The sequence below is a fragment of the Myotis brandtii genome, unplaced genomic scaffold (genome assembly GCF_000412655.1).
Source record: "Myotis brandtii unplaced genomic scaffold, ASM41265v1 scaffold1373, whole genome shotgun sequence".
NCBI lineage: Eukaryota > Metazoa > Chordata > Mammalia > Chiroptera > Vespertilionidae > Myotis > Myotis brandtii.
The window spans coordinates 374,788-385,477 of NW_005354889.1; the positions used below are offsets into that span (position 1 = coordinate 374,788).

The 10,690-nt window shown below is 50.2% G+C and overlaps 2 protein-coding genes across 2 annotated transcripts in view; one reads left to right on the top strand and one right to left on the bottom strand.

Moving 5' to 3' along the window:
- Window positions 1–1,532, top strand: part of GGN (gametogenetin) — a 4,160-nt gene extending 2,628 nt beyond the window's left edge. The window contains exons 3-4 of the mRNA XM_014535090.1: window positions 1–516; window positions 1,353–1,532. Coding sequence (XP_014390576.1) covers window positions 1–516; window positions 1,353–1,470 — 634 coding nt within the window. The 3' untranslated portion in view covers window positions 1,471–1,532. The remainder of the gene's footprint in view (window positions 517–1,352) is intronic.
- Window positions 1,533–2,358: 826 nt separating this feature from the next.
- On the bottom strand, window positions 2,359–8,825 carry PSMD8 (proteasome 26S subunit, non-ATPase 8). Its single transcript, XM_005860620.2, is given in 8 exon segments — window positions 2,359–2,594; window positions 3,281–3,392; window positions 4,541–4,641; window positions 5,427–5,592; window positions 6,756–6,858; window positions 6,973–7,045; window positions 8,488–8,720; window positions 8,723–8,825. Coding segments are annotated over 8 exon segments (1,014 nt in total). The 5' UTR covers window positions 8,811–8,825; the 3' UTR covers window positions 2,359–2,456.
- Window positions 8,826–10,690: the final 1,865 nt, after the last annotated feature.

Sequence of the window (10,690 nt, forward strand, 5' to 3'; positions counted from 1 at the left end):
CCCGCCCCCGCCACCACCCACGCCGCCTCTGGCGCCGCAGCCCATACCGCAGCCACCAGTTCTCCAGCCAACGCCACTGTTCGCAGCGCTCCCACCAAACCCAGGCTCAGGTCACTTGGAGTCCACCCAGGCTCCCTCCCCGCCCCTCGCCTTGGCTGCAGACCAGGCCCCAGCCCCATCCCCGGCTCCAGCTCCCACTAAAGCCGAGCCATCACCACCTGCGCCCACGCCCGCGCCCATCAAAACCCGCACGCGCAGAAACAAGGGCCCGCGCGCTGCCCGGGGCGCGACCCGTGAGGATGGTGCACCTGGAGAGGGTCCTCGTGAACGGACCGCAGCTACCATGACTGACAGCGGTGGTGGAGGTGGTGGTGGCGGAGCTCCTCCAGCGGGGACGGCTAACACTGGTACCCGACGCCACTGGCCGCCCTTCCAGGTGCTTAACTCTTGCCCCTGCAAGTGTTACTGCCGCCACCAGCCACGCCATCGCCGCCTGCCACGCAACGTGTCTGCCTGGTGAGGGGAGGCAGGGGGTTAGGGAGGGAAAGTGGGGAGTTATGGAGAGAAGGGCATACCCCTTTTAAGTCCCAAACCCAACTTCCTTGGGTAGAGTCCCACTTAGTCCTTTTGCTCATGACCCCAGGTTACCCTTGACCTTTTCCTTGGCTGCAACTCAAACCAACTGGGCTCCAACCCTTCAAGCTGACTCCTGGCCCTGTTACTTTCATTACTCTCTGGAGCCATCAGGGAGGGAAGCTGGTCCCAGCTGACAGTCTTCACAGCCTTGACACTGTCCTTGAGAGTACCAAGAGGGGCCATGTTCCAAGCCCCTCAGGGACGGGAAGGGAGATGACTATCTTCTGGAACCAAAGGGATATAAATGCAGGATTCCAAAGGAAGTCCCTGGTCTAGCCCCTCAAACTGCCACGCCTCCCTCTAGCCTCTGGCAACTTATGACTCTGGGACCCAAGGTTTTGACTGCCAGCAGGTACTGATGTTCCAGTCAGTGCTGCAGACTACTCCTGAGTCTTCAGATCCAGGGGAGACACTATAATCCAATTACCCCCACATTGAATTTCAGGATCGGTCACCCTGGCTCCTGGGAATCCTGAATCACTAGGAGACCCACTGCCCTGGACCCCTTGGAGCTCCGATTAGGGGGAGTGGGGGATGTCACACTATCACCAAATCTCAGCCCCCTTTTCCTACTTAGTTTAACTGGATACAGCCCTGCCCTAGACTGCCTATAGTATATTCAGACATGGTCCCTCATGTAGATGGAGAAAGTGAAGCCTAGAAGGGGTAAAGCCTCACCACGCAGCCAGACTCTGCTGAATCTACTTTCATCCTAGGCTGAGCACGCCCACCAACCACCTGAGCGAGCCCTCCTGGGTTGCCACCATCAAGTTGGCCGGCTCCCTGGTAGCCGGGCTGGAGCACTTCGACTTGCAGGCCACCCATTCCAACTGAGTGTAGTCTGTTCAATGGCTTCTACCTTCCCCTCCTTGACAATAAAATAACCAACATCCAGATGCCTAGCTGCCTGTTCAAGTCACCTGCTAAGGGTTGAAGGAGTGGGGTGGGGCATGGCAGAAGTCTCCATGCAGGCACCACATCCTAGAAACAGGTTGGACCCAGAGCAATAGTAATGGAAGTTCCATTCATCCACCATCCAGACTGATGGGGCCCAGTGAGATGGTCTCATTCCCCATAATACCATCAGCTCCATTTCTGAGCTGATCTCGTGCCAAACTCAAGGGTTCAGCATAAATCACTCTGGAAAGCAGGAGTGGTCATTCCCATTTTACAGCTGGGGAAACTGACTCTGGGAGGCTTGAAAATGCCACATATGGCCCAGCTAGATTTGGACTCAGCCTTAAACACCTCAAGAATTACAAGGCAGGAAACATAGGCTGGGGGTATAGGAGTTCGTAAGTCCCCGCACTCGCTCAGGAAGGTGGGAAACCAAGACAAGCCCATGCCAGGGCCCATGCCTTTTGTTCCAAGAGGTCTCAAAGTGGTATCCCACACAAGGGTTCCATTTCACATATTATTGAAAAAACTGGTTTAATTCATTGCAAACTTTTTTTTTAAATTGGGACACTTCATCCCCTTCACTAAAAAAAACTGGTACCTTAGACTGGCCCTCCTGTGTCCACAGCCAGGTGCAACAGTTCCTCTACCCAAGGCCTGTGCTCCTCCCGGCCACACTGCCACAAGGACCCTGCAGTGGGCATTTGTTTTGATACCTTCTGCAAAGGCCACTGGACCAAGACCGACCCTGAGGGCCCTCAAACTTCCAAATTTTTCAAGGACAAGGACTTGACTCCCCACCATTCCACCTAGGGAGACAAGGACTTAGGAGAGAGAATGTCCATTCACCTTTATTAGAGAAAACCCTGCACTGCAACTGCTTTCAATAATGTAAGCTCTGCCCCACTCAGTTCCTGCTGGGCTCAGACGATCATTTCCAGCTGCCGGGCATACTCGATGACCTGTTTGGCCAGCTCCGTGGAGGGGATGGTGGTATCTTCTGGTTTCTGCTGCTGGCTGGCAAAGCTGTAGTAGTTGTTGAGGCCCAGGACCCACCCTCGCTGCAGAAAGGGAGGGGTGAGAGATGGGTGGGGTGATCACATAGGCTCCCTCCCCACCCCATAGAGCCAGCACTTACCCATGTAGGCCCTGGCTTGCTTTACTAGTCATAATTTACCCGCACAACTCTAGGCAAGTAACTTCACCTCTCTGTGCCTCAGTTTCTCCATGGTTGAGACGAAGACCCTAATCACACTCCTCTTCAAGTCTGCTATGAGAATTCAATCAACACTTGTAAAGTGCTAAGAATAGTGTTTGGCCCACTAAATATCAACCGCTACCATCACTCAAGGTCAATTTCACCTCTTCTAGCCAGGGTCACTGCACCCCATGCACCAGCATGTCCAGGGGCACTGCTCCTGCACAAATACCCCAAACCAAATGAAGCAAAGTTGTGTGGGGAAAAGCGACAACCTCCAAGGAATTCTGTTAAGGACAACAGCCAATATATACTGAGTTTTCACCTCCACCTCGTGCCAGATGCTATGCTAAGCTCATCCCACATGTTAAATTCTAGCCTCATTCTACAGATAGGGAAACTGAAGTTCAGAGAAGTTTGGTGACTTGCCTGAGGATATACACCTGGATTTTTAAACCTGGGCAGTCTTGCTCCAAGTCCCTCCAGGCCACCCTCATAGCTATTAGTAAGTGCACCCCTTAGCCCCATGACCCCTTGCACCCCAGCCACCTTTTTGGCATAGTCTGTCATCTTTTTGGGTGTGTTGAAGAAGAGGATCCGGGTGGCCTCAGTAAAGAGGATTTTCTCGTAGGCCTTCTCGATGCATCCAGCAATCTCATCTCTGGGGGAAGATGAAGTTCTCACTATTGAATACAGACAGCACTCCAGGCTCTGTCCTCCCTGGTCTGACATGGGTAAGTTCTGACCCTTCAATTCAGTACCAACTACTGGAATATGTTTGTTACCTGTCCTGTTTAACCAATGGAGGCTTAGGGAGAGAGGGAGAAGCTTGACCAGCTTGCAAAGCCAGGGCCACACTCAGGTCTTTCTGACTTCCTGGCCCAAACTCTGAATTCCACTCCCAGACACAAGGACTTCAGGCTATCTGAAAGCCAGCCTGGGATTCCCACGTAGGGGGTCTTTTCACATAACACCACCCCCTTACAAGGGTGCTGCACTCCATTTCTAGATCCAATCCTGAGGGGGTTCCTTGTACCCTTGCCAAGAGGTATCATGATCAACACTGAGTAGAAAAACTGCAAGGCATGGAGTCACTGAAACAGAAGGGGTTAGCTTGGGGGGAGTTGGGTGGGGATGACAGGGAGGGTGCATCTGTTCTGAAGTATTTTATTTCTTAGGCCAAGCAGTATATGGACACTCACTTTTCACTCCTTTAATTTTGGAGTCAAAATGTTTCATAATTAAAAATAACCCAAATCCACAAAACTGCCATCCTCACTCCCACCACCTGTCTGGGCTTGGGAGGAATGGAAACCCATCTCAATCTGATACTCTGCCACCACCTGGACACTCTTTTACTTCTCAAAGGACTTGTAAATGTCATGCCCAACTTCCTCTGTGATGTCACTTGTGCACAGAGCAACCCCCAAAGGGTTAGTGGGATTTGAAGGCCCCATTTTAAAGAAGTGGAAACTAAAGGCTTCACAGTTTAGGTGATCTGAGGTGAGGTCGCAGGACTCATGGAACACCTCTAAGAAAGGCAGCATGGTCCCTGGTTGCTGAGCACTGTCTAGTTGCTAAATCAATGCTCTGGGTCTGGAATGTATAGGCACACTGGTAAACAGCCCAGAGCGAGATGAAGACTGTTTTCCACAATCTCATGACCAGTTCCAGTGCATAGAAAAAGAAAACTGATGTGCCCAGTCTCCCCAGATCACAAGTGGCCAGAATGGGATTCAGTTAAGGGCTGCCTGACTCCAGATTCCAAGCTCTTTCTGAACACCACAGAGGCCCTGGTTCCCCATGAACCTGATAGTGTCAAGCAGGATGTCGATGAAGAAGGTATAACTCTCGGCAGGGATGTTGCCTTTGGCCAGGAACACCTTGTTGTAGCTGCCCTCCATTAGGTACTGTGGAGACCGAGGGAAGATGAGAAGATGAGGTAGAGACTAGTGGCCTACCCTCTGAGGCTTCACCATACTCCCAGTGCTACCATAAGCCCCACTCTGCTGGAACACCCATTTCCCATGCAGAATGGGCACCTGCTCTACCAGAAAGGCCTCTCTGGTTTATTTACACACACACACACACACACACACACACACACACACACACACACTCCCAGCCTGCCCTGCGCTGATATGTACTAATATCATCTATTATCCAATCACAGGAGGAGACAGAGCTGGATGTACCGCAAGCCTATTCCTCCTTTGCCCAAGCTGTGCCGCCTGCCTTAAGGCTCTTCTCTCACCCTGCTGACCTTGTTCTAGAAACACTGTCTTCTTTGCTACCCCTCAGCCAGGCTACCAGGCATGTTTCTGCCTTGGGACCTTTGGCAGAAGGTCCAGGCTACCTGGACCACTGTTCCCCTAGATGTCCACATAATTGGGTTCTTTACTCCTCTCAAGTCTTTTTTTTTTCAAATTTCACCTTTTCAGCAAGACCTTCCCTGACCACCCTATGTCATGCTCCCAAGATCAGGGATTTTGTTTTGTTCACTGTACAGTCTGAAAACCAACCACAGTGCCTGGCACATGGCTGGTGCTCAATATTTGTTGGACAAATAAATAAATGAGTCTATGGACTGAAAGATGGGTGAACCCTATCCACTTCTCCAGGAAACCCTCCCTAATGTCTGTCCTTGCACCACCCTCCTTAGCCAGGCCCTTCCTTTCCCTTTCTCCAGACTCACCTGCTCAAGGGACACAGGATGCTTGATGTATACATTGGTCTGGATGTCCTTGGCAGGCAGCCGCTCCAACTCCGTGTGGAACTCAGCCACCCGGTTCTGAGACAGCAGGAAGAGGAGGTTAAGGCCCAAGAGCTGGTGCATGTACGCGGACTCAGGGAGCTGTTCCCTGTGAACCAGGTTGAGGGAACCAAGGTAAGAAGAACTTAGGTACCTACTGTGCCTCCACTCCAGGCTTCAGGGACCCCTGATGACTGTCTTAGGCTGTCTCCTGGGAGAGGTATTGAGCCCTGGTTTTTCAGATGAAACTAATGTCCAGAGAGGTAAGAAGTCACAAATCATATGGGCCCAAGTGAGTGACCTCACTTCAGTAAAGTGACTCAGCCTCAATTTCCCCAACTGTAAAATGGGTATCACCACAGTACTCATATCATAAGAGGAGGGTAAATGAAGAAGGGTTAAGTGAATTAAGTGATTTAACCTAGATTAAAGTGATTAGAACAGTACCTGGCCCAAATAAGTACTGTACAAGTATTAGTTATGATTATGATATTAAGAATCATTGCCTTTATTTTAAGGGGGGAAGTGAGGCTTAGGGAGGTAAGGTCATTTGCCCAAGACCACATAATCGGGAATTGACAAAATCAGTTTCAAACTCCGGTTTGTCTGACTTTTGATGTCAAATTCTTAATCATTAATCCATGCAGGCACCACTGAGCTATAAAACCATTCAGTTTTATATTCACTGAATCCATGCCCTGGGCCTGGCCCCATGCTAGGCAAAGTTGGGACACAGCAGTGAGCAAGACCCCTCTGCCTTTAGGAGGCTCATAGTCCAGCAGGAGAGACAGGCCTGGGATAGGAGAAGCACAGGCGGAGGGGTCAGGGCTGGGATGGGGGCAGCTAGGAAGAGTGCTGATACTGCATTTGAGACCACAGGAAAGAACGAGGCCTGGAACCTGAGGGTTATGGAGAGCCATGACAGGTTCTAAGCAGGGGATCAACATAGTCCAAGTTTAGTGTCACAAAGATCCTACTGGCTGCCATGGGGTGGGTGTGGGTGGAGGAGGAATGATCCAAGGGGTTAAGGCTGGGGCCAGGGCATATGAAAGGTAATGGTGGCTACACTGGGAAGTGGAAATGTAGTGTGGGAATGTGGAGGGGGAGACAGAATGGAGGCCAACAGAGACTCAGGGCCTCAAGGCCAACCTCCTGAGCCTACAGTCTCTGGGGATGGAGCTCGGCAGAGGAAGTTCCCAGGCTAGAGCACCAGGGATCAAAGAGCTGCCATGTAACCCCTCCAACCCCAATCAGGCAGAGTCCCATCCTCACTTGTAATCGAAGTAGTAACATTTGAGCTGGGCCATGTAGCGCTCGAAGGAGGGGATGTCCTTGCGTAGGATACTCCACTGGGCCCCAATCTCCAGTATATCACCTGTGGGTGACAGGGCAGACTCTCAGTTGAATGAGTCCCTCTCCTGACCACCACAGTACTATTCCTGCCACGACCCCCAACACATTACTCCCCACCAACTCCAGTGACACTCACGGGCTAGAATGAGCTGCTGTTTGGTCAGTTTGGTCCCTGTGGTTGGCAGGAAGTTGAGCTCCAGCAGAACCAGCTGACAAGAAAGAATGGAAAGGGAAAAAGGAAGGAAAGAAGATGGGAATTCAAGTAATGGTTACTTACCTTTTCTAGGCCTTGGTTTCCCAATCTAGAAAATGTAACTCATCATCATCGCTTACTCATTAGGTTGTTATGAGCATTAAAGGAGTCAGTCCTCATAAATCCTGAGTGCTCATTCAGGATTGCCTCACATTACAATTATTAATAGCCTTACTGGGGAATCAGGAGACAAAATCCATGCCTGGTGGTGGTGGGGGGACACTAGCACCTTCAGTTCTTGCAGACCTTTCCCATACTCTATTGCAGTGGTTCTCAACCTGTGGGTCGCGACCCCCTTGGGGGGTCGAACGACCCTTTCACAGGGGTCGCCTAAGACCATGGGAAAACACATATATAATTACATATTGTTTTTGTGATTAATCACTATGCTTTAAGTATGTTCAATTTGTAACAATGAAATTGGGGGTCACCACAACATGAGGAACTGTATTAAAGGGTCGCGGCATTAGGAGGGTTGAGAACCACTGCTCTTTTGGGTTGAGCCCAGCTTACTCCCCGCAACCCCAATCCACACAGCGAGGGCGGGAGGGATGCTAACCCCCCGGTATAGTCCAGCCCACACCTCACTTCTTATCTGGCAACACCCCCACTCAAACTTGGTCCAGCTCGCAGTATTTCTACTTCCCCATAAACACTTGGTCTGAAGCACCATGAGCCCCACTCTAGTCCTCTACTATAAGACATTTTTTTGGTAGGTTTAGTCCAGCCTTCACAACTTGGCTGGCCTCCCACTCCCTACAGATGCATCCCTAACCCCAAGTATCTCAGAACCAAACTTGGTCCGGTCTAGACTACACAGCCCATTATCTCAGCCTTCTTTCATCACCGTATCCAGGCCTCGTTTCCCACTTGGTCTTATCCAGAACCCGCCACCAGAAAAACCCCGTCCTGCCACTCCAGCCAGGTAGGCCCCCAAGCACCGAAACTTTGCCCTCTCACTGGTTGTGCCCAAACCACTCTTTCCATCACCCCTCCACCGTGGGGCTGCATTTGGTCGGTCCCGGGCCCCTCTCACTTCTTCACCCCAAGTCCGCACTTTGGCTGTTCCGAATCCTTCACTCTATTTGATCCCCGACGTGGTGCGGTTAACCCCGCGTCTGGAAACTCCGCTCGGTCTAGAGCCAGTGGTTCTCAACCTTCCTAATGCCGCGACCCTTTAATACAGTTCCTCATGTTGTGGTGACCCCAATTTCATTGTTACAAATTGAACATAATTAATGCATAGTGATTAATCACAAAAACAATATGTAATTATATATGTGTTTTCCGATGGTCTTAGGTGACCCCTGTGAAAGGGTCGTCCGACCCCCAAAGGGGTCGCGACCCACAGGTTGAGAACCGCTGGTAGACCCTCGTGGCGCCCCCGGCCGCCCCTACCTTGAGACGGCCCAGCTCTTCTCCACACTTGCTGAGGTTGGGGCTTTTACGGTTCCACTCGCCCTTGAGCTGCTCGTACATGCCGGCCGCGGCCTGCAGGACCGCGCTCGAGGCCCCCGGAGGCCCCGAGGTAGAGGAGCCCACCCCGACGTTCAACGCTGCAGCCGCCATCTTCCGTGATGCGGCAAACCGCCGGCGCGAGTTACGGCAGCGACGCCTAGCGACCTCACCCAGCGGAAGTGGGGCCGAGAGGTGGAGCCCAACCTGGGGGCGGGACTACGGCTGCGCGCCTCCGCCCGCGGTGCCTTCGGCCCGCCCTTCATGAGTACGTCGCTCGGAGCTCGTCTGCTGTCTCTCAAGATGGTGACTGGAAGTCCCCTCCCGCCTTCACTGAAAATGGCTGAGTCGCAACCCTTCTCGAAGCCAAGAAGTGGCAATGGTGGAGCCATTTGGAAAGCTGTGTTATTCTTTTCATTTTACTAACGGGCTTTAAGAGCCTGCCGTCATCTTCCAAGAGACTTACAGCTGAGATTTGAACCTCAGCCTTTCTCTCTAGTCCAGTGGTTCTCAACCTTCCTAATGCCGCGACCCTTTAATACAGTTCCTCATGTTGTGGTGATCCCCAATTTCATTGTTACAAATTGAACATAAAGCATAGTGATTAATCACAAAAACAATATGTAATTATATATGTGTTTTCCGATGGTCCCTGTGAAAGGGTCCACCGACCCCCAAAGGGGTCGCGACCTACAGGTTGAGAACGACCAACCCCCAAAGGGTGAGAACCGCTGCTCTAGTCTTTCAGTGCATCCTTCCACATTTTCTCTAAGTTTTTGCAAATTTTCACAAACTTTACAAAAAGCATCCAGTCTTACGGCTTTAAATGGCTCAAATAGGTGGAAGATTCCCAACTTTTTTCCCTACTCCCAATTCCTCCATATGTATCACACCTGCATATTCAACATTCCCACTTTTTCTCAAACCCAACTCTCTTGTCACTGAAACAGGAATTTTAGGAGAAATAGGCAAGCTTAGGGAATTTTTAGAATTGGGGTCCATGGAAAAACACAGGACTACAGACTGGGAAAATATACATTTCCATAACACGAAGCCAGGAGCAGTTACATTTCCATAAGACAAGGGAGCAGCAACATATATATTTCCATAAAACAAGGGAACTGGAAATAGCCAAAAAGGTCTATATTTACAAAATAAAGGAGGAATAAAGCCCAGAGGGAATAGGTCACAGTGATGGCGAACCTCTGACACGCAAACTTGATTTTTCTTTGTTAAATGGCATTTAAATATATAAAATAAATATCAAAAATATAAATCTTTGTTTTTCAAAATGCTGGCACGCCAGCTCAAAAGCTTCACCATCACTGGAATAGGATAATGAGGGAGGAGGGCCTCAGGAGTCACTATAGTAACCAATTAGAAAGGGAATATTGACCAATCAGAGGGGATATCAGGGCACAGGAACTGCAGCCTTTATAAACCATGGAAATAGGAAGTGGGTGGGACCCTTCTCCCTCCCCACGTGGGAGTCTGTACTTGTTCTTCAATAAATCTCCACCTTTGCTATACTACCCTCTGTCCCTGGATTCATTCTTTGACTCTGGCAGACAAAGAATCCAGGTTCCAGTCCAAAAATTCCGTTTCGTCACCAACACTTAGAATATGAACTCCATGAGAGCAGGGATATTTATCAATTTTCTTTATAGATGCAAAAAGACAGATAGGCTCAGTTAAGGTAAAGGTTGACCTAGTCAGTGTAGATACCGGCCTAGTATGTAACTACCCACCATAACTGCTTTTAGTTAAAGTTTAATTTCAGACCATCCTTTGTGGTTACTTTAGGTCTCTGAGTTTGCAAGACGGCCATGCAGGCCCCCCCTGAGCTTGTCAGGTTAGCATGTGGCCCCTTTCATCCACAGTATTATCAGCCCAGTTAGTTTCTGAGAGCGGTTGGCTGCTGTTTTGCCTGTTATCGCTGAATATTCCACATGTCATGTCACTGACTCCTGTACACTGAGAATCCCTCTCGGGTCCCAGTAGCATGAGGCACCTGCCAAAGTGGGGTTACTGGGTCAAATGGAAGTTCCATATTTATTTTTTATTTTTAAATATATTTTTATTGATTTCAGAGAGGAAGGGAGAGGGATAGAGAGGTAGAAACATCAATGATGAGAGAGAAACATTG